The sequence below is a fragment of the Nerophis lumbriciformis genome, linkage group LG03 (assembly GCF_033978685.3).
Source record: "Nerophis lumbriciformis linkage group LG03, RoL_Nlum_v2.1, whole genome shotgun sequence".
NCBI classification, from domain to species: domain Eukaryota; kingdom Metazoa; phylum Chordata; class Actinopteri; order Syngnathiformes; family Syngnathidae; genus Nerophis; species Nerophis lumbriciformis.
In genome coordinates this window covers 2,983,512-3,007,500 of record NC_084550.2, presented here as the reverse complement: position 1 = coordinate 3,007,500, position 23,989 = coordinate 2,983,512, and the positions used below count along the sequence as shown (strand labels likewise).

The following is a 23,989-nucleotide window of genomic DNA, read 5'->3' as shown; positions in this document are numbered from 1 at the left end:
AGGTCGGGTCGCGGGGGCAGCAGCTTAAGCAGGGAAGCCCAGACTTCCCTCTCCCCAGCCACTTCGTCCAGCTCCTCCCGGGGGATCCCGAGGCGTTCCCAGGCCAGCCGGGAGAGATAGTCTTCCCAGCGTGTCCTGGGTCTTCCCCGTGGCCTCCTACCGGTCGGACGTGCCCGAAACACCTTCCTAGGGAGGCGTTCGGGTGGCATCCTGACCAGATGCCCGAACCACCTCATCTGGCTCCTCTCGATGTGGAGGAGCAGCGGCTTTACTTTGAGCTCCCCCCGAATGACAGAGCTTCTCACCCTATCTCTAAGGGAGAGCCCCGCCACTTGGCGGAGGAAACTCATTTCGGCCGCTTGTACCCGTGATCTTGTCCTTTCGGTCATGACCCAAAGCTCATGACCATATGTGAGGATGGGAACGTAGATCGACCGGTAAATCGAGAGCTTTGCCTTCCGGCTCAGCTCCTTCTTCACCACAACGGATCGATACAGCGTCCGCATTACTGAAGATGCCGCACCGATCCGCCTGTCGATCTCATGATCCACTCTTCCCCCACTCGTGAACAAGACTCCAAGGTACTTGAACTCCTCCACTTGGGGCAAGATCTCCTCCCCAACCCGGAGATGGCACTCCACCCTTTTCCGGGAGAGAACCATGGACTCGGACTTGGAGGTGCTGATTCCCATCCCAGTCGCTTCACACTCGGCTGCGAACCGATCCAGTGAGAGCTGAAGATCGAGTGTGATCAAAGGCCCTTGTTGGTTATTCATTAGCTTGTTAATGAATAACAAGCTCCATGGAAATGCCCCCCCCTCTACCTCAAAGAACTGCTCACCCCCAAATCCTCCGCTCCGGACAGGCTAACCTCCTCCAACCTCAGAGGACAAAGCTACGAACAATGGGAGACCGGGCTTTCTGCCCCGCCGCTCCCAGTCTGTGGAACGCTCTCCCTGACCACATGAGGGCACCACAGACTGTGGATGCTTTTAAAAAAGGCTTAAAACCCCTTCTTTTTGATAGAAAAATGGACCCGTGGCCCATTTTAGTACGTCAGTCCCAGTTTGTCAAACATATGTTACGTCTACATCTAATGATTGTGTGAGAGTTCTAAACTACACCTCTGGCCAACTAACTAACATCTAGGACCAGCTACCAGCTACCCCCCCTGTGTTATTCAATAAGAACCCAGACATGCCGGAGGTTACCTGGCAACCGAGAGAACAGAGAAAACCTCTTAAAGGAGACGAGGCGAGGATGAGGTGGAGCCACTGAGAGGAGAGAAGGTCAGAAGGTGACGGAGCGGGAAGGTCGGGGTGGGAGATGAGACATGAGACAAGGTGCTTGCACAACTACAGTGAGGGACATTTTGAAGGTGTACACACACTATATACATGTCTCATACTTTGTGTACACACACACTATATACATGTCTCATACTTTGTGTACTAGAGATGCGCGGTTTGCGGGCACAACCGCGGAGTCCGCGGATTATCCGCGTATCGGGCGGATGAAATTTTAAAAAATTAGATTTTATCAGCGGGTCGGGTCGGGTCGGGTCGGGTCGGGCGATTGAAATTAAAAAAAATTAGATTTTAAATAGATTCAGGCGGGTGGCAGTTCAACCAATTGGGAAATATATATACATAGTTAAATGTTGTTACCCACATACGAAAAACGAGCAGGCACCTGCAGCATATGCCACAACAGAAGAAGAAAAAAAAAAGAGATGGACACTTTTACGGAGCGGAGAAGGCCCCCGACGCCTCGCCGGGGTCCGGGACCGAGGCCCCTTCCCCCGAGAGGGCCCCACCGGGAGCCGTAGCTGAGGCGATCCGCGAGAAGGGCCCGACGCACGTCCAGGGTCACCACCGCGCCCACCGCACCGACACCCCGCCTCGTCCGCCTTCGCCGCGGCCGGCGTCACGCGCAGCAGGTAAGCAGCTTACCTGCCCGCCACCCCCGTGGCCGGGGGCTCGTAACAGGGGTCACTCCGCGCGCTCCGCCCGCGCAGCTTACCTGCCCGCCACCCCTGTTGCCGGGGGCGCGTAACAGGGGTAACTCCGCGCGCAGTGCGCTCACGAAAGGGGTGGGGCTCACCCTGGTTGATATAGACAGCAGCTAGGACGGTGGCCATGGAAGTCGGAACCCGCTAAGGAGTGTGTAACAACCCACCTGCCGAATCAACTAGCCCTGAAAATGGATGGCGCTGGAGCGTCGCCGGCAGCGAGACGCGCTTGGAGGTGCGTTCAGCGCGGCTCCCATATGATTGCGCACTGGTGTGCGTCTGGGTCGTGACAGCGTGGCACGCGAATGTCTGTGCTGCATTGGATCAGTCTCCTTTCTTTAACAGGCAAAAGCTTTATAACCTCACTAATGCCTTGCATCGTCTATATTAGATATATAACAACGGGCGGGTGCGGGCGGATGGCGGGCGGATGCAGTTCTGATCAAATGTTAGATCGGGTGGATGGCGGATGGTTGACGACTTTCTGATGCGGTTGCGGATGAAATAATTGCCTATCCGCGCATCTCTATTGTGTACACACACTATAATACAAACCCCGTTTCCATATGAGTTGGGAAATTGTGTTAGATGTAAATATAAACGGAATACAATGATTTGCAAATCCTTTTCAACCCATATTCAATTGAATGCACTACAAAGACAACATATTTGATGTTCAAACTGATAAACTTTTTTTTTTTTTTTTGCAAATAATCATTAACTTTAGAATTTGATGGCAGCAACACGTGACAAAGAAGTTGGGAAAGGTGGCAATAAATACGGATAAAGTTGAGGAATGCTCATCAAACACTTATTTGGAACATCCCACAGGTGTGCAGGCTAATTGGGAACAGGTGGGTGCCATGATTGGGTATAAAAGTAGATTCCCCATCCTTTCACAAGAAAGGATGGGGCGAGGTACACCCCTTTGTCCACAACTGCGTGAGCAAATAGTCAAACAGTTTAAGAACAACGTTTCTCAAAGTGCAATTGCAAGAAATTTAGGGATTTCAACATCTACGGTCCATAATATCATCAAAAGGTTCAGAGAATCTGGAGAAATCACTCCAAAGTAGATCAAAATATGACAAAATGATCCAAATGTATCAATACATATCAAAAGTGTTCATTTCTAATCAACTGTATCGAAAATGTATTTCAAATATGTTAAAATTATTAAAATACATTCAACTTTTTCAAATATACCAAAAATAAAAAATATCAAAATTGTTTGTCAAAAGTAAAAAAAAATGCGCCAAAATTATCAAATTGATCAAAATACACCAAAAGTAAGAATTTGTATGAAACTGTATAAAAATGTATTTAAGTGTGTAAAAAAATATCAAAATGTATCAACATTTTCAAATAAATCAAAATGAATCAAAATGTTCCAAAAAATATTATTATTATAATGATTAAGATGATTAAAATGTATCAAAAATGTATAAAATGTATCAACATAATCAAAATGTATTAACATGTATTTCCAATGTGTCAAAATGGTCAAAATTATCAAAATTATCAACAAAAATAAAATGTATCAAAAGGTATCAAAATGTGTTAACATAAATCAAAATGCATCAAAATCTATTTAAAAAGTGTAAAAATATTGAAACATCTCAAAATTGTTGGAATTATCAAATTGATCAAAAATATGTCAAAATCTATTAAAATATGACAATATTTTCTAAATGTGTCAAAATGTTTCAAAATTAATAATTGTGTCAAAATGTATTCAAAATGTGTCAGAATTATGAAGATATTCAAAAATGTTCAAATATAGCAACATTATCAAAATGTATGAACATAAATCAAAATGTGTGTGTGTGTGTGTGTGTGTGTGTGTGTGTGTGTGTGTGTGTGTGTGTGTGTGTGTGTGTGTGTGTGTGTGTGCAAAGCCTCACTCCCACGTCCTGGTTTTCATATCTCAGGGTAATCAGGAAGTTAGCGTATCGATGCTTTTATTTTGAAGGCACCTTTTTGGGAAAGAGAGCCCAATGGCCTCTTGGGACTAAGATTGTGGTTTCGATTCAGGCCCAAAGTCAGTACATGAACTTTTGTGGGGAGGACTCTTCCTCGTGGTTGACGTAATAATGATAAAACTTTGTCGAAATGATCAAAATATTTAATATTTGTTAAAATTGTATCAATGTATTTAATATTTGTAATTTTTGTCTAAATGTATTTGAATTTGTCAAAATTGTCTAAATGTATCTAATATTTGTAAACATTTTTTAAATGTATTTAATATTGGTCAACATTTTCTAAATGTATTTAATAATTGTCAAAATGTTCCAAATATATTTAATATTTGTCAACATTATCAAAAGGATCAAATTGATCAAAGTAGATCAAAATATGACAAAATGATCCAAATGTATCAATACATATCAAAAGTGTTCATTTCTAATCAACTGTATCGAAAATGTATTTCAAATATGTTAAAATTATTAAAATACATTCGACTTTTTCAAATATACCAAAAATAAAAAATATCAAAATTGTTTGTCAAAAGTAAAAAAAAAAAATGCAGCAAAATTATCAAATTGATCAAAATACACCAAAAGTAAGAATTTGTATGAAACTGTATAAAAATGTATTTAAGTGTGTAAAAAAATATCAAAATGTATCAACATTTTCAAATAAATCAAAATGTTCCAAAAAATATTATTATTATAATGATTAAGATGATTAAAATGTATCAAAAATGTATAAAATGTATCAACATAATCAAAATGTATTAACATGTATTTCCAATGTGTCAAAATGGTCAAAATTATCAACAAAAATAAAATGTATCAAAACGTATTAACATAAATCAAAATGTATCAAAATCTATTTAAAAAGTGTAAAAATATTGAAAACATCTCAAAATTGTTGGAATTATCAAATTGATCAAAAATATGTCAAAATCTATCAAAATATGACAATATTTTCTAAATGTGTCAAAATGTTTCAAAATTAATAATTGTGTCAAAATGTATTCAAAATGTGTCAGAATTATGAAGATATTCAAAAATGTTCAAATATAGCAACATTATCAAAATGTATGAACATAAATCAAAATGTATCAAAATGTGCCAAATTCATCAAAATGTATCAACATAAATCAAAATGTATCAAAATGTATTTAAAAAAGGTTAACCATAGTTAAAATGTCAAATTCACTAAAATTATGAAATTGATTAAAACATGTCAAAATCTATTCAAACGTGACAACATTTTCAAAATGTGTCAACATGCATCAAAAGTATTAATTTGTGTCAACACGTATTCAAAATATATCTAAAATGTGTCAAAATTATCAAGATATTTAAACATTTAAATATATCAAAATGTATCAACTTAAATCAAAATGTATCAAAATGTGCCAAAATTATCAAAATTATCAAAATGTATCAAAATGTATTAAAATAATAGTAATTTGTCAAAAATTTTGAAATGATCAAATTGATTAAAACGTGTCAAAATCTATTAAAATGTGACAAAATTGTCAAAATGTGTCAACGTGTATCAACAGTATTAATTTGTGTCTAAATGTATTCAACAAGTGTCAAAATATCACGATATTTAAAAAAAAGTTCAAATACATCAAAATTATCAAAATGTATCAAAATTATAACCTTACCAAGATGCATCAAAATGTGCCAAAATTATCTAAATTTATCAACATAAATCAAAATATATTTAAAAAGTGTAAAAATAATCAAAATATACACAATTTATCAAAATGTATCAAAATTATCAACCATAAAGCCAGCATGTGTGATGGTATGGGGGTGCATTAGTGCCCAAGGCATGGGTAACTTACACATCTGTGAAGGCACCATTAATGCTGAAAGGTACATACAGGTTTTGGAACAACATATGCTGCCATCTAAGCGCCGTCTTTTTTCATGGACGCCCCTGCTTATTTCAGCAAGACAATGCCAAGCCACATTCAGCACGTGTTACAACAGCGTGGCTTTGTAAAAAAAAAGAGTGCGGGTACTTTCCTGGCCCGCCTGCAGTCCAGACCTGTCTCCCATCGAAAATGTGTGGCGCATTATGAAGCGTAAAATACAACAGCGGAGACCCCCGGACTGTTGAACGACTGAAGCTCTACATAAAACAAGAATGGGAAAGAATTCCACTTTCAAAGCTTCAACAATTAGTTTCCTCAGTTCCCAATCGTTTATTGAGTGTTGTTAAAAGGAAAGGCCATGTAACACAGTGGTGAACATGCCCTTTCCCAACTCCCTTGGCACGTGTTGCAGCCATGAAATTCTAAGTTAATTAAAGCTGCAAGCAGCGTTGGTCGGGCCCGCAAACTTGGCAGGTGCTAGTCCTATGTGTCCCAATACTTTTGTCCAGTGTTAGTCCCAAGTGTCCCAATACTTTTGTCTACTTTTAGTCTGAAGTGTCCCAAGACTTTTGTCTAGTGTACCTACCTTGTCTGCATTGTGTGGGCACGTTGGTGCTTCCTGCTTTTAAGCAGCCATCTTAAAAAAACAGCAGCGCAGCAGCATCAGCGCAGCGGGTCTTTGAAGGGTCATAAAATCAAAACCGGAGCAGGTATTAAAACGCTGTTCTGTTATTTTATACACAAGGGTTTAATCCCTCTCCTGTGTTAGTTTGAAGCCAAAACGACAAACGCGCTCAGAGGAGATAGTTTTTGAAGGAAGGTGACCGGTTTTTACAAAAAAATTTGTTTTGAAGGGGGAATAGCAAACTTCCTGTTGATTTTTGCTGGGGAATGTCAATTTATGAAATGTAGGTCTAAGTGAGACCTACATAGAGGTTTTTGTTTCATGTCTCTCCGACCTTCCCAGTGGGAGTTACAGGCAGTTTTGTCAGTTTTTTCATCCGAGGAGCAGTTTTTTGTGCGTTTCATTAAAAAATTGCGCTAGAGCACAATTTTGAGATTTGGGGTTAGGTTTTTTTATTAGATCGCAAGTTTTGCCAGTCCTGATGTGTGTGTTCAGTTCGGTGAGTTTTGAAGCATGTTAAGGGGGTCAAATTACAGCTCAAAGAGGCAAAAGTGACTGTTTTTAGTACTTTTTTGTCTTGAAGGGGGAATTGCCAACTTCCTGTTGATTTTAGCCCAAGAATGTACTATTATGAAATGTTGATTTTTTGCTGGGGGTTGTCAATTTATGAAATGTAGGTCTAAGTCAGACCTACATGGAGGTTTTTGTTTCATGTCTCTCCGACCTTCCTAGTGGGAGTTACAGGCAGTCTAGTTTTTTTTTTTCTAGGGGGCGCTAGAGCGCAATTTTGAGTTTTGTGGTTCGGTTTTTTTTAAAAAAAGGCAATTTTCGCAGGTCCTGATTTTTATGTCTCTCCGACCTTCCCAGTGGGAGTTACAGGCAGTTTTGTCAGTTTTTTCATCCGAGGAGCAGTTTTTTGTGCGTTTCATTAAAAAATTGCGCTAGAGCACAATTTTGAGATTTGGGGTTAGGTTTTTTTTATTAGATCGCAAGTTTTGCTAGTCCTGATGTGTGTGTTCAGTTCAGTGAGTTTTGAAGCATGTTAAGGGGGTCAAATTACAGCTCAAAGAGGCAAAAGTGACTGTTTTTAGTACTTTTTTGTCTTGAAGGGGGAATTGCCAACTTCCTGTTGATTTTAGCCCAAGAATATACTATTATGAAATGTTGATTTTTTGCTGGGGGTTGTCAATTTATGAAATGTAGGTCTAAGTCAGACCTACATAGAGGTTTTTGTTTCATGTCTCTCCGACCTTCCTAGTGGGAGTTACAGACAGTCTAGTTTTTTTTTTTCCTAGGGGGCGCTAGAGCGCAATTTTGAGTTTTGTGGTTCGGTTTTTTTTTTTTTAAAAAGGCAATTTTCGCAGGTCCTGATTTTCATGTCTCTCCGACCTTCCCAGTGGGAGTTACAGGCAGTTTTGTCAGTTTTTTCATCCGAGGAGCAGTTTTTTGTGCGTTTCATTAAAAAATTGCGCTAGAGCACAATTTTGAGATTTGGGGTTAGGTTTTTTTTTATTAGATCGCAAGTTTTGCTAGTCCTGATGTGTGTGTTCAGTTCGGTGAGTTTTGAAGCGTGTTAAGGGGGTCAAATTACAGCTCAAAGAGGCAAAAGTGACTGTTTTTAGTACTTTTTTGTCTTGAAGGGGGAATTGCCAACTTCCTGTTGATTTTAGCCCAAGAATGTACTATTATGAAATGTTGATTTTTTGCTGGGGGTTGTCAATTTATGAAATGTAGGTCTAAGTCAGACCTACATGGAGGTTTTTGTTTCATGTCTCTCTGACCTTCCTAGTGGGAGTTACAGGCAGTCTAGTTTTTTTTTCTTCTAGGGGGCGCTAGAGCGCAATTTTGAGTTTTGTGGTACGTTTTTTTTTTAAAAAGGCAATTTTCGCAGGTCCTGATTTTCATGTCTCTCCGACCTTCCCAGTGGGAGTTACGGGCAGTTTTGTCAGCTTTTTCATCCGAGGAGCAGTTTTTTGTGCGTTTCATTAAAAAATTGCGCTAGAGCACAATTTTGAGATTTGGGGTTAGGTTTTTTTTTATTAGATCGCACGTTTTGCCAGTCCTGATGTGTGTGTTCAGTTCGGTGAGTTTTGAAGCATGTTAAGGGGGTCAAATTACAGCTCAAAGAGGCAAAAGTGACTGTTTTTAGTACTTTTTTGTCTTGAAGGGGGAATTGCCAACTTCCTGTTGATTTTAGCCCAAGAATGTACTATTATGAAATGTTGATTTTTTGCTGGGGGTTGTCAATTTATGAAATGTAGGTCTAAGTCAGACCTACATGGAGGTTTTTGTTTCATGTCTCTCCGACCTTCCTAGTGGGAGTTACAGGCAGTCTAGTTTTTTTTTTTTTCTAGGGGGCGCTAGAGCGCAATTTTGAGTTTTGTGGTTCGGTTTTTTTTTTAAAAAAGGCAATTTTCGCAGGTCCTGATTTTCATGTCTCTCCGACCTTCCCAGTGGGAGTTACAGGCAGTTTTGTCAGTTTTTTCATCCGAGGAGCAGCTTTTTGTGCGTTTCATTAAAAAATTGCGCTAGAGCACAATTTTGAGATTTGGGGTTAGGTTTTTTTTATTAGATCGCAAGTTTTGCTAGTCCTGATGTGTGTGTTCAGTTCGGTGAGTTTTGAAGCATGTTAAGGGGGTCAAATTACAGCTCAAAGAGGCAAAAGTGACTGTTTTTAGTACTTTTTTTGTCTTGAAGGGGGAATTGCCAACTTCCTGTTGATTTTAGCCCAAGAATGTACTATTATGAAATGTTGATTTTTTGCTGGGGGTTGTCAATTTATGAAATGTAGGTCTAAGTCAGACCTACGTGGAGGTTTTTGTTTCATGTCTCTCCGACCTTCCTAGTGGGAGTTACAGGCAGTCTAGTTTTTTTTTCTTTCTAGGGGGCGCTAGAGCGCAATTTTGAGTTTTGTGGTTCGTTTTTTTTTTTAAAAAGGCAATTTTCGCAGGTCCTGATTTTCATGTCTCTCCGACCTTCCCAGTGGGAGTTACAGGCAGTTTTGTCAGTTTTTTCATCCGAGGAGCAGTTTTTTGTGCGTTTAATTAAAAAATTGCGCTAGAGCACAATTTTGAGATTTGGGGTTAGGTTTTTTTTATTAGATCGCAAGTTTTGCCAGTCCTGATGTGTGTGTTCAGTTCGGTGAGTTTTGAAGCGTGTTAAGGGGGTCAAATTACAGCTCAAAGAGGCAAAAGTGACTGTTTTTAGTACTTTTTTGTCTTGAAGGGGGAATTGCCAACTTCCTGTTGATTTTAGCCCAAGAATGTATTATTATGAAATGTTGATTTTTTGCTGGGGGTTGTCAATTTATGAAATGTAGGTCTAAGTCAGACCTACATAGAGGTTTTTGTTTCATGTCTCTCCGACCTTCCTAGTGGGAGTTACAGGCAGTCTAGTTTTTTTTTTTTCTAGGGGGCGCTAGAGCGCAATTTTGAGTTTTGTGGTTCGGTTTTTTTAAAAAAAAGGCAATTTTCGCAGGTCCTGATTTTCATGTCTCTCCGACCTTCCCAGTGGGAGTTACAGGCAGTTTTGTCAGTTTTTTCATCCGAGGAGCAGTTTTTTGTGCGTTTCATTAAAAAATTGCGCTAGAGCACAATTTTGAGATTTGGGGTTAGGTTTTTTTTATTAGATCGCAAGTTTTGCCAGTCCTGATGTGTGTGTTCAGTTCGGTGAGTTTTGAAGCATGTTAAGGGGGTCAAATTACAGCTCAAAGAGGCAAAAGTGACTGTTTTTAGTACTTTTTTGTCTTGAAGGGGGAATTGCCAACTTCCTGTTGATTTTAGCCCAAGAATGTACTATTATGAAATGTTGATTTTTTGCTGGGGGTTGTCAATTTATGAAATGTAGGTCTAAGTCAGACCTACATGGAGGTTTTTGTTTCATGTCTCTCCGACCTTCCTAGTGGGAGTTACAGGCAGTCTAGTTTTTTTTTTCTTCTAGGGGGCGCTAGAGCGCAATTTTGAGTTTTGTGGTTCGTTTTTTTTTTAAAAAGGCAATTTTCGCAGGTCCTGATTTTCATGTCTCTCCGACCTTCCCAGTGGGAGTTACAGGCAGTTTTGTCAGTTTTTTCATCCGAGGAGCAGTTTTTTGTGCGTTTCATTAAAAAAATTGCGCTAGAGCACAATTTTGAGATTTGGGGTTAGGTTTTTTTATTAGATCGCAAGTTTTGCTAGTCCTGATGTGTGTGTTCAGTTCGGTGAGTTTTGAAGCGTGTTAAGGGGGTCAAATTACAGCTCAAAGAGGCAAAAGTGACTGTTTTTAGTACTTTTTTTGTCTTGAAGGGGGAATTGCCAACTTCCTGTTGATTTTAGCCCAAGAATGTACTATTATGAAATGTTGATTTTTTGCTGGGGGTTGTCAATTTATGAAATGTAGGTCTAAGTCAGACCTACATGGAGGTTTTTGTTTAATGTCTCTCCGACCTTCCTAGTGGGAGTTACAGGCAGTCTAGTTTTTTTCTTCTTCTAGGGGGCGCTAGAGCGCAATTTTGAGTTTTGTGGTTCGGTTTTTTTTTAAAAAGGCAATTTTCGCAGGTCCTGATTTTCATGTCCCTCCGACCTTCCCAGTGGGAGTTACAGGCAGTTTTGTCAGTTTTTTCATCCGAGGAGCAGTTTTTTGTGCGTTTCATTAAAAAATTGCGCTAGAGCACAATTTTGAGATTTGGGGTTAGGTTTTTTTATTAGATCGCAAGTTTTGCCAGTCCTGATGTGTGTGTTCAGTTCGGTGAGTTTTGAAGCATGTTAAGGGGGTCAAATTACAGCTCAAAGAGGCAAAAGTGACTGTTTTTAGTACTTTTTTTGTCTTGAAGGGGGAATTGCCAACTTCCTGTTGATTTTAGCCCAAGAATGTACTATTATGAAATGTTGATTTTTTGCTGGGGGTTGTCAATTTATGAAATGTAGGTCTAAGTCAGACCTACATGGAGGTTTTTGTTTCATGTCTCTCCGACCTTCCTAGTGGGAGTTACAGGCAGTCTAGTTATTTTTTTTCTTCTAGGGGGCGCTAGAGCGCAATTTTGAGTTTTGTGGTTCGGTTTTTTTTTTAAAAAAAGGCAATTTTCGCAGGTCCTGATTTTCATGTCTCTCCGACCTTCCCAGTGGGAGTTACAGGCAGTTTTGTCAGTTTTTTCATCCGAGGAGCAGTTTTTTGTGCGTTTCATTAAAAAATTGCGCTAGAGCACAATTTTGAGATTTGGGGTTAGGTTTTTTTTATTAGATCGCAAGTTTTGCCAGTCCTGATGTGTGTGTTCAGTTCGGTGAGTTTTGAAGCATGTTAAGGGGGTCAAATTACAGCTCAAAGAGGCAAAAGTGACTGTTTTTAGTACTTTTTTGTCTTGAAGGGGGAATTGCCAACTTCCTGTTGATTTTAGCCCAAGAATGTACTATTATGAAATGTTGATTTTTTGCTGGGGGTTGTCAATTTATGAAATGTAGGTCTAAGTCAGACCTACATGGAGGTTTTTGTTTCATGTCTCTCCGACCTTCCTAGTGGGAGTTACAGGCAGTCTAGTTTTGTTTTTTTCTAGGGGGCGCTAGAGCGCAATTTTGAGTTTTGTGGTTCGGTTTTTTTTTAAAAAGGCAATTTTCGCAGGTCCTGATTTTCATGTCTCTCCGACCTTCCCAGTGGGAGTTACAGGCAGTTTTGTCAGTTTTTTCATCCGAGGAGCAGTTTTTTGTGCGTTTCATTAAAAAATTGCGCTAGAGCACAATTTTGAGATTTGGGGTTAGGTTTTTTTTATTAGATCGCAAGGTTTGCCAGTCCTGATGTGTGTGTTCAGTTCGGTGAGTTTTGAAGCATGTTAAGGGGGTCAAATTACAGCTCAAAGAGGCAAAAGTGACTGTTTTTAGTACTTTTTTTGTCTTGAAGGGGGAATTGCCAACTTCCTGTTGATTTTAGCCCAAGAATGTACTATTATGAAATGTTGATTTTTTGCTGGGGGTTAATTTATGAAATGTAGGTCTAAGTCAGACCTACATGGAGGTTTTTGTTTCATGTCTCTCCGACCTTCCTAGTGGGAGTTACAGGCAGTCTAGTTTTTTTTTTCTTTCTAGGGGGCGCTAGAGCGCAATTTTGAGTTTTGTGGTTCGGTTTTTTTTTTTAAAAAAAGCAATTTTCGCAGGTCCTGATTTTCATGTCTCTCCGACCTTCCCAGTGGGAGTTACAGGCAGTTTTGTCAGTTTTTCATCCGAGGAGCAGTTTTTTGTGCGTTTCATTAAAAAATTGCGCTAGAGCACAATTTTGAGATTTGGGGTTAGGTTTTTTTATTAGATCGCAAGTTTTGCCAGTCCTGATGTGTGTGTTCAGTTCGGTGAGTTTTGAAGCATGTTAAGGGGGTCAAATTACAGCTCAAAGAGGCAAAAGTGACTGTTTTTAGTACTTTTTTGTCTTGAAGGGGGAATTGCCAACTTCCTGTTGATTTTAGCCCAAGAATGTACTATTATGAAATGTTGATTTTTTGCTGGGGGTTGTCAATTTATGAAATGTAGGTCTAAGTCAGACCTACATGGAGGTTTTTGTTTCATGTCTCTCCGACCTTCCTAGTGGGAGTTACAGGCAGTCTAGTTTTTTTTTTTCTTTCTAGGGGGCGCTAGAGCGCAATTTTGAGTTTTGTGGTTCGGTTTTTAAAAAAAAAGGCAATTTTCGCAGGTCCTGATTTTCATGTCTCTCCGACCTTCCCAGTGGGAGTTACAGGCAGTTTTGTCAGTTTTTTCATCCGAGGAGCAGTCTTTTGTGCGTTTCATTAAAAAATTGCGCTAGAGCACAATTTTGAGATTTGGGGTTAGGTTTCTTTATTAGATCGCAAGTTTTGCCAGTCCTGATGTGTGTGTTCAGTTCGGTGAGTTTTGAAGCATGTTAAGGGGGTCAAATTACAGCTCAAAGAGGCAAAAGTGACTGTTTTTAGTACTTTTTTGTCTTGAAGGGGGAATTGCCAACTTCCTGTTGATTTTAGCCCAAGAATGTACTATTATGAAATGTTGATTTTTTGCTGGGGGTTGTCAATTTATGAAATGTAGGTCTAAGTCAGACCTACGTGGAGGTTTTTGTTTCATGTCTCTCCGACCTTCCTAGTGGGAGTTACAGGCAGTCTGGTTTGTTTTTTTCCTAGGGGGCGCTAGAGCGCAATTTTGAGTTTTGTGGTTCGGTTTTTTTTTTTTAAAAAGGCAATTTTCGCAGGTCCTGATTTTCATGTCTCTCCGACCTTCCCAGTGGGAGTTACAGGCAGTTTTGTCAGTTTTTTCATCCGAAGAGCAGTTTTTTGTGCGTTTCATTAAAACATTGCGCTAGAGCACAATTTTGAGATTTGGGGTTAGGTTTTTTTTATTAGATCGCAAGTTTTGCCAGTCCTGATGTGTGTGTTCAGTTCGGTGAGTTTTGAAGCATGTTAAGGGGGTCAAATTACAGCTCAAAGAGGCAAAAGTGACTGTTTTTAGTACTTTTTTGTCTTGAAGGGGGAATTGCCAACTTCCTGTTGATTTTAGCCCAAGAATGTACTATTATGAAATGTTGATTTTTTGCTGGGGGTTGTCAATTTATGAAATGTAGGTCTAAGTCAGACCTACATGGAGGTTTTTGTTTCATGTCTCTCCGACCTTCCTAGTGGGAGATACAGGCAGTCTAGTTTTTTTTTTTTCTAGGGGGCGCTAGAGCGCAATTTTGAGTTTTGTGGTTCGTTTTTTTTTTAAAAAGGCAATTTTCGCAGGTCCTGATTTTCATGTCTCTCCGACCTTCCCAGTGGGAGTTACAGGCAGTTGTGTCAGTTTTTTCATCCGAGGAGCAGTTTTTTGTGCGTTTCATTAAAAAATTGCGCTAGAGCACAATTTTGAGATTTGGGGTTAGGTTTTTTTTATTAGATCGCAAGTTTTGCTAGTCCTGATGTGTGTGTTCAGTTCGGTGAGTTTTGAAGCATGTTAAGGGGGTCAAATTACAGCTCAAAGAGGCAAAAGTGACTGTTTTTAGTACTTTTTTTGTCTTGAAGGGGGAATTGCCAACTTCCTGTTGATTTTAGCCCAAGAATGTACTATTATGAAATGTTGATTTTTTGCTGGGGGTTGTCAATTTATGAAATGTAGGTCTAAGTCAGACCTACATGGAGGTTTTTGTTTCATGTCTCTCCGACCTTCCTAGTGGGAGTTACAGGCAGTCTAGTTTTTTTTTTTTTCTAGGGGGCGCTAGAGCGCAATTTTGAGTTTTGTGGTTCGTTTTTTTTTTTTAAAAAGGCAATTTTCGCAGGTCCTGATTTTCATGTCTCTCCGACCTTCCCAGTGGGAGTTACAGGCAGTTTTGTCAGTTTTTTCATCCGAGGAGCAGTTTTTTGTGCGTTTCATTAAAAAATTGCGCTAGAGCACAATTTTGAGATTTGGGGTTAGGTTTTTTTTATTAGATCGCAAGTTTTGCCAGTCCTGATGTGTGTGTTCAGTTCGGTGAGTTTTGAAGCATGTTAAGGGGGTCAAATTACAGCTCAAAGAGGCAAAAGTGACTGTTTTTAGTACTTTTTTTGTTTTGAAGGGGGAATTGCCAACTTCCTGTTGATTTTAGCCCAAGAATGTACTATTATGAAATGTTGATTTTTTGCTGGGCGTTGTCAATTTATGAAATGTAGGTCTAAGTCAGACCTACATGGAGGTTTTTGTTTCATGTCTCTCCGACCTTCCTAGTGGGAGTTACAGGCAGTCTAGTTTTTTTTTTTTCTAGGGGGCGCTAGAGCGCAATTTTGAGTTTTGTGGTTCGGTTTTTTCTTTTAAAAAGGCAATTTTTGCAGGTCCTGATTTTCATGTCTCTCCGACCTTCCCAGTGGGAGTTACAGGCAGTTTTGTCAGTTTTTTCATCCGAGGAGCAGTTTTTTGTGCGTTTCATTAAAAAATTGCGCTAGAGCACAATTTTGAGATTTGGGGTTAGGTTTTTTTATTAGATCGCAAGTTTTGCCAGTCCTGATGTGTGTGTTCAGTTCGGTGAGTTTTGAAGCGTGTTAAGGGGGTCAAATTACAGCTCAAAGAGGCAAAAGTGACTGTTTTTAGTACTTTTTTGTCTTGAAGGGGGAATTGCCAACTTCCCGTTGATTTTAGCCCAAGAATGTACTATTATGAAATGTTGATTTTTTTGCTGGGGGTTGTCAATTTATGAAATGTAGGTCTAAGTCAGACCTACATGGAGGTTTTTGTTTCATGTCTCTCCGACCTTCCTAGTGGGAGTTACAGGCAGTCTAGTTTTTTTTTTTTCTAGGGGGCGCTAGAGCGCAATTTTGAGTTTTGTGGTTCGGTTTTTTTTTTAAAAAAAGGCAATTTTCGCAGGTCCTGATGTGTGGGTCAAATATGGTGAGTTTTGAAGCATGTTAAGTGGGTCAAATTACAGTTTAATGTGGCGGGAGTCCTTTTGCAATGGGCCATGCGGGCCCTAATTATTATTTGCAAAAAAAAAAAATAAAGTTTATGAGTTTGAACATCAAATATGTTGTCTTTGTAGTGCATTGAATTGAATATGGCTTGAAAAGGATTTGCAAATCATTGTATTCCGTTTATATTTACATCTAACACCATTTCCCAACTCATATGGAAACGGGGTTTGTACTTTGCACTTGAAGACCCTGTAAGGAGTGAGTGAGGAAGAGAAAGGTAGAAAGAAAGGAGAAAAAAAAGTAGTACTTTTCCCTCATAACAGAGTAACACATTCATCACATTGTGGACGTCTTCATAAAGCTGGAAAAAATGTACATTTAATACAGTGGTTGCCTGTATTGATCAAAAGTGTCCACTAGATGGAGTCCTTCTGTCATTTGATCATTGACTCGCCACTCTCTTCATACTCAACTCTAACAGCGTATCATTTCATTGATTTACACATCGAAATTAGAGTGGCAGGGGCGGCGTGGCTCGGATGGTAGAGCAAAGAGGCCAGAAACTTGAGGGTTCCGGGTTCGATGCCCGCTTCTGCCCATCCTAGTCACTGCTTTTTGTGTCCGTGGGGCAAGACACTTCGCCCACACTGCTTTAAATGTAACTTAGATAATGGGTTTCCCTATGTAAAGCGCTTTGAGTCACTAGAGAAAAGCGCTATATAAATGTAATTCACACTTCACCCACCTTGCTTACAGAGCTTCACTTTCTCCACATTTTACATCCCAGCCTTATTCCACAGTGGAATTCATTCTTTTATCCCCTCAAAATTCTCCACACAATACCCCATAATGACAATGTGAAAAATATATTTTTTTAGCAAATTATCTAACAATACACAATTGTTAATTACATCATCATAAGTATTCACAGCCCTTGTTGATGCACCTTTCTCATTATGACAATGAGAAAAGTTTTGTTTTTTTTGATAATTAGCAAATTTGCAGCATTTAAAAACATTATTTTCCACATTGTCATTATGGGCTAAGTGTTGAATTATGAGGACAGAAATTAATTTAATCAGTTTTGGAATAAGGCTGTGAATGTCTTACACATGCGTCAGCGATCCTGTTCTGTCTCCCTGTAATGTTTGATCCTGTTCTGTCTCCATGTAATGTTTGATCCTGTTCTGTCTCTCTGTGATGTTTGATCCTGTTCTGTTTCCCTGTAATGTATGATCCTGTTCTGTCTTCCTGTAATGTTTGATCCTGTTCTGTCTCCCTGTATTGTTTGATCCTGTTCTGTCTCCGTGTAATGTTTGATCGTGTTCTGTCTCCCTGTAATGTTTGATTCTGCTCTGTCTCCCCGTAATGTTTGATCCTGTTCTGTCTCCCTGTAATGTTTTATGCTGTTCTGTCTCCCTGTAATGTTTGATCCTGTTCTGTCTTCCTGTAATGTATGATCCTGTTCTGTCTCCCCGTAATGTTTGATCCTGTTCTGTCTCTCTGTGATGTTTTATCCTGTTCTGTCTTCCTGTAAAGTTTGATCTTGTTCTGTCTCCCTGTAATGTTTGATCCTGTTCTGTCTCCCTTTAATGTTTGATCCTGTTCTGTCTCCCTGTAATGTTTGATCCTGTTATGTCTCCCCGTAATGTTTGATCCTGTTCTGTCTCCCCGTAATGTTTGATGCTGTTCTGTCTCCCCGTAATGTTTGATCCTGTTCTGTCTCCGTGTAATGTTTGATCCTGTTCTGTCTTTGTGTAATGTTTGATCCTGTTCTGTCTCCGTGTAATGTTTGATCCTGTTCTGTCTCCGTGTAATGTTTGATCCTGTTCTGTCTTTGTGTAATGTTTGATCCTGTTCTGTCTCCGTGTAATGTTTGATCCTGTTCTGTCTCTCTGTGATGTTTTATCCTGTTCTGTCTCCCTGTAAAGTTTGATCTTGTTCTGTCTCCCTGTAATGTTTGATCCTGTTCTGTCCCCCTTTAATGTTTGATCCTGTTCTGTCTCCCTGTAATGTTTGATCCTGTTCTGTCTCCCCGTAATGTTTGGTCCTGTTCTGTCTCCCCGTAATGTTTGATGCTGTTCTGTCTCCCCGTAATGTATGATCCTGTTCTGTCTCCCTGTAATGTTTGATGCTGTTCTGTCTCCCTGTCATGTTTAATCCTGTTCTGTCTCCCTGTAATGTATGATCCTGTTCTGTCTCCCTGTAAAGTTTGATCTTGTTCTGTCCCCCTTTAATGTTTGATCCTGTTCTGTCTCCCCGTAATGTTTGATCCTGTTCTGTCTCCCCGTAATGTTTGGTCCTGTTCTGTCTCCCCGTAATGTTTGATGCTGTTCTGTCTCCCCGTAATGTTTGATCCTGTTCTGTCTCCCCGTAATGTTTGATGCTGTTCTGTCTCCCCGTAATGTTTGATCTTGTTCTGTATCCCCGTAATGTTTGATCCTGTTCTGTCTCCCTGTAATGTTTGATGCTGTTCTGTCTCCCCGTAATGTTTGATCCTGTTCTGTCTCCCCGTAATGTTTGATCCTGTTCTGTCTCCCCGTAATGTTTGATCCTGTTCTGTCTCCGTGTAATGTTTGATCCTGTTCTGTCTCACTGTGTAATGTTTGATCCTGTTCTGTCTCCGTGTAATGTTTGATCCTGTTCTGTCTCTCTGTGTAATGTTTGATCCTGTTCTGTCTCCGTGTAATGTTTGATCCTGTTCTGTCTCCCTGTGATGTTTGATCCTGTTCTGTCTCCCCGTAATGTTGATGCTATTCTGTCTCCCCGTAATGTTTGATCCTGTTCTGTCTCCCTGTAATGTTTGATCCTGTTCTGTCTCCCTGTAATGTTTGATCGTGTTCTGTCTCCCTGTAATGTTTGATTCTGCTCTGTCTCCCCGTAATGTTTGATCCTGTTCTGTCTCCCTGTTATGTTTGATCCTGTTCTGTCTCCCCGTAATGTTTGATGGTATTCTGTCTCCCCGTAATGTTTGATCCTGTTCTGTCTCCCTGTAATGTTTGATCCTGTTCTGTCTCCCTGTAATGTTTGATCCTGTTCTGTCTCCGTGTAATGTTTGATCCTGTTCTGTCTCCGTGTAATGTTTGATCCTGTTCTGTCTCCCCGTGATGTTTGATCCTGTTCTGTCTACCCGTAATGTTTGATCCTGTTCTGTCTCCCTGTAATGTTTGATCCTGTTCTGTCTCCGTGTAATGTTTGATCCTGTTGTCTCCCCGTAATGTATGATCCTGTTCTGTCTCCCTGTAATGTTTGATGCTGTTCTGTCTCCCTGTAATGTTTGATCCTGTTCTGTCTCCCTGTAATGTTTGATCCTGTTCTGTCTCCCTGTAATGTTTGATCCTGTTCTGTCTCCCTGTAATGTTTGATCCTGTTCTGTCTCCCCGTAATGTTTGATGCTGTTCTGTTTCCCCGTAATGTTTGATGCTGTTCTGTCTCCCCGTAATGTTTGATCCTGTTCTGTCTCCCTGTAATGTTTGATGCTGTTCTGTCTCCCTGTAATGTTTGATCCTGTTCTGTCTCCCTGTATTGTTTGTCTGATCTTGAATGGGATTGTGCTGAAAATGTTTATTTCCCCCTCTGGGATTATTTTTAAAGTTCAATAAATACATGTAAGATAAATATATTATATAATACGGCATACCACTAAATATTATATAGATTCTTACCACAGTTTGAGAATCAGAGGTCCACCACAACTACATTTTTAGAAAGCTAAGAACCTCATTTCTCCTTTCAACTTCTCCAAAGCTTTGAGCTGAAGTCTTTGGGGCGTCCACTGACTAAGAGACTAGTAAATAGCTGAAGGTCATTGGGAGCACCCGGGTCACAAGGAGGGAGAGGAGGACTCACCCAGCAAGGGAGCGCTGAGCGCCATGATCCCGTAGTAGGAGAAAGGTCCCGTCTCAAACTTCATGTTCTCGTTGCCGGCCTCCACCTCCACTCGACCCTGACCAAGACACCAGGGAGACAAATGACGTAGTCAACAGAAAGATATTGTTCTAACCCTAGGACTTCAAAGCGGAGTGATGGCAGGATCTGCCCAATTTCTTTTTAGTCCCTGTTTACGCTCTCTTGTTTGGTCACCATAGCAACCCATTAGTTTCACGTTTGGACTCACACACCTGTGTTAATCATGATCACTACTATTTAAGCCTGTCACTTTCTGTTGGTCGTCCTGGCGACATTACCTCTGTTGCTTCTGTTACTAGACTCTTGCTACCCTTGTTATTCCAATGATCACGTGTCCATGCCATTGTTCCATGCTTGTTCCAAGTAAGTTTTGTTTATTCTCGTCACAGTAAGTGTTTTCGTTCTCATGTCCATAGTTTTTGCCCAAGTCCTAGTTTTTGTTTCATAGTCAAGTTTTATCACCGTCTTGTGCGCGCCTTTTGTTTGTACCCTTTTGTTTGTACTTTGTTAGAATAAATATGTCCTTACCTTCACGCCATGTCCGCTCCAACTTTTATTGCATCTCGGGAAAACACCCTCCAAAGTCCACGTGATGACAATTAGAGGTATAGTAAATTCATGTACGCAACATATATGTCTTAAATAGAAATAATTCAAATATATTTGACTATTAAGTATTAATATTCAGTGTCTCTGCATGAAATAAACATTAAATATATTTGACTATTAAGTATTAATATTCAGTGTCTCTGCATGAAATAAACATTACATATATTTGACTATTAAGTATTAATATTCAGTGTCTCTGCATGAAATAAACAACATATCATTTCATGATATTTGCTGTCTCTTTCACGTTTAATTTGCTATTATTCAATTAATATTCACAGTTTTTTGTGTCTTAAATAAATATTTAACTCAAGAGTTTTTAAACCTAATATTCACACATTTATTCAAGCTATTTTTAATATTATTTATTCCATATTCACTGTTTCTTTCTGTCTTAGACGTTTATTTTAATATTATTTCATTATTATTATTCACCATCTCAGCCTAAAATAGAGATTTAATCCAGAGTAATGTTTATGATATTTATATAATATTCAAATGTTTTCCATCCGTCATAGAAATTCAATTCAAAATGATTTTAATTATAATTATTAAAATTATAATTTCAATTGTAATTATAATTTTAATATAATTAAAAATTATAATGATATTCGCTGTCTCATTTTGTCTTAGATAAAGTTGTCTTAATATCATTTAACTATTATTCACTGTCTTTTTAGTCTTAAATAAAGATTTATTGAATTAATATTATTTAATTAATAGTCATCGTCTAATTCTGTCTTAGACATTTAATTCAGTTATTTTAATATTATTTAATTCATGTTTACAACCTTTATTTAACCAGATAGGAACCCCATTGAGATCAAGATCTCTTTCACAAGGTGACGACCTCTTTTGGAACTATTTTACGAACTCTTTTTGAACTGACCTTTTCTGCGAATTGTTTACGACCTTTTCTGTGAACTTTTTGCGACCTTTGTCCTTTGGAAACAGTGGTGGCCATGTGGTCGGGGAGGGTCCAAAATAAAAGAAGGAGGTGTGCAATCTTTTGGCAGAGCATGCTGAGATACCGTTCAAGGGTACAGTGTACAGACGACTCTCCTCAATATTGAGTCCAAATTGAATTCTGTCTCCGTTTAATTCTTTGCCTCTTGTCTTGTTTAATAGATGTCATCAGTGTTTGAACCTGACAGCCACTTTCACTTCCTGCGGCCTCAGGGCATCGTCCCTTCTATGAATTAGCTTTGAGATTTCACTGACAAATTACATTTTTAAGGTAAAATAGTTTTTAGAGCGTATGAAGTGTTTTAAGTGTTTATAAGGGGGTGTGAAAGCTTTGTGGAGGACTTACAAATACTTAAAATGCTTGTAATATTCATAAAGATCCTAACCCTTTCGATAATAGAGGTAACACTATATATAGAAATTATTCTTTACCTTTTCATTAGTTTATTCAAAACATTCCATTTAATGTGTTCATTCATTTTTTTCCAATTGTAATGACCTACATATCATTTTATATAATAATTATTATTTTTTTAAACCAGATATCTAACTGCCTTTGAACTTATACATATTTATTTTAATTAATATATAATTTTATATAATTAAAATGTACAGTACAGGCCAAAAGTTTGGACACACCTTCTCATTTCAACGTGTTTTCTTTATTTTCATGACTATTTACATTGTAGATTGTCACTGAAGGCATCAAAACTATGAAAGTCATTTCAGGTGACTACCTCTTGAAGCTCATGGAGAGAATGCCAAGAGTGTGCGAAGCAGCAATCAGAGGAAAGGGTGGCTATTTTGAAGAAACTAGAATATAAAACATGTTTTCGTTAAGTACATAACTCCACATGTGTTCATTCATACTTTTAATGTGACAATCTATAATGTAAATAGTCATGAAAATAAAGAAAACATTGAATGAGAATCTAATAAACAATATTAGAAAATAGTAAATACATTGTAATATGTATGCTATAATTTAATGTAATATATTGTTTAGGCGCGTAACAGGGGTCACTCCGCGCGCAGTGCGCTCACGAAAGCGGTGGGGCTCACCCTGGTTGATATAGACAGCAGGACGGTGGCCATGGATGTCGGAACCCGCTAAGGAGTGTGTAACAACCCACCTGCCGAATCAACTAGCCCTGAAAATGGATGGCGCTGGAGCGTCGGGCCCATACCCGGCCGTCGCCGGCAGCGAGACGCGCTTGGAGGTGCGCTCAGCGCGGCTCCCATATGATTGCGCACTGGTGTGCGTCTGGGTCGTGACAGCGTGGCACGCGAATGTCTGTGCTGCATTGGATCAGTCTCCTTTCTTTAACAGGCAAAAGCTTTATAACCTCATTAATGCCTTGCATCGTCTATATTAGATATATAACAATGGGCGGGTGCGGGCGGATGGCGGGCGGGTGCGGTTCTGATCAAATGTTACATCGGGTGGATGGCGGATGGTTGACGACTTTCTGATGCGGTTGCGGATGAAATAATTGCCTATCCGCGCATCTCTAATCTATATTAATTGTATCTGGTGAATATTTGATTTTAAAATATAGTTAATACATAAGGTAACATCTTATCATGAGATGTAATATGTTACCTGTGTATTTAAATGTTTAAGTGCTCCTTTTATTATTATTAGGGATGTGAATCTTACAACAACTCACAATTCAATTTATTCCGGAATAATCCATTCTTGGTTCAAACTTACTTTCACAATATATTATTTGGTATTAAAAATGACCATAAAACAGTTTACAAAAAGCAAAAAGTGAGTAAGTGCGGAAATAGCCTAAAAATGGTTTCCTAAAAAAATATAAACATTTTTGAAAAAATATAAGTCAAATTAGAATCTGAATGAATAAGAATTTCAATTTTTTTTCAGCATCCCTAATTTGTTCTGGCTAATCAGTAACAATTTTTGATGTAAAAATAGGAGGCTGCTTTTAAAAAAAGCTGCCTTTTAATGTTGTTGTGGTTACATAACTTGGGCAACAGGGGGCAGTGCAGTGCAGTCAGAACAACAACATGACTGAATGACAGGACAGAAATACAGGTAAAAGCCAGTAAATTAGAATATTTTGAAAAACTTGATTTATTTCAGTAATTGCATTCAAAAGGTGTAACTTGTACATTATATTTATTCATTGCACACAGACTGATGCATTCAAATGTTTATTTCATTTAATTTTGATGATTTGAAGTGGCAACAAATGAAAATCCAAAATTCCGTGTGTCACAAAATTAGAATATTACTTAAGGCTAATACAAAAAAGGGATTTTTAGAAATGTTGGCCAACTGAAAAGTATGAAAATGTAAAATATGAGCATGTACAATACTCAATACTTGGTTGGAGCTCCTTTTGCCTCAATTACTGCGTTAATGCGGCGTGGCATGGAGTCGATGAGTTTCTGGCACTGCTCAGGTGTTATGAGAGCCCAGGTTGCTCTGATAGTGGCCTTCAACTCTTCTGCGTTTTTGGGTCTGGCATTCTGCATCTTCCTTTTCACAATACCCCACAGATTTTCTATGGGGCTAAGGTCAGGGGAGTTGGCGGGCCAATTTAGAACAGAAATACCATGGTCCGTAAACCAGGCACGGGTAGATTTTGCGCTGTGTGCAGGCGCCAAGTCCTGTTGGAACTTGAAATCTCCATCTCCATAGAGCAGGTCAGCAGCAGGAAGCATGAA

At 39.2% G+C, this 23,989-nt stretch overlaps 1 protein-coding gene across 2 annotated transcripts in view; it reads right to left on the bottom strand.

Annotated features, from left to right (window-relative positions):
- Nucleotides 1-23,989, bottom strand: part of LOC133577858 (metal transporter CNNM4) — a 152,972-nt gene that overhangs the window by 26,456 nt on the left and 102,527 nt on the right. Inside the window, exons 5-6 of one of the 2 annotated variants that reach the window (XM_061931947.2) lie at nucleotides 19,661-19,757; nucleotides 855-1,274 (exon numbers count right to left, since the gene is read on the bottom strand). In XM_061931947.2, coding sequence (XP_061787931.1) covers nucleotides 1,177-1,274; nucleotides 19,661-19,757 — 195 coding nt within the window. In that variant the 3' untranslated portion in view covers nucleotides 855-1,176. Of the gene's footprint in view, nucleotides 1-854; nucleotides 1,275-19,660; nucleotides 19,758-23,989 lie in introns of those variants that run through there. The other variant, XM_061931938.1, reaches the window with a different exon arrangement.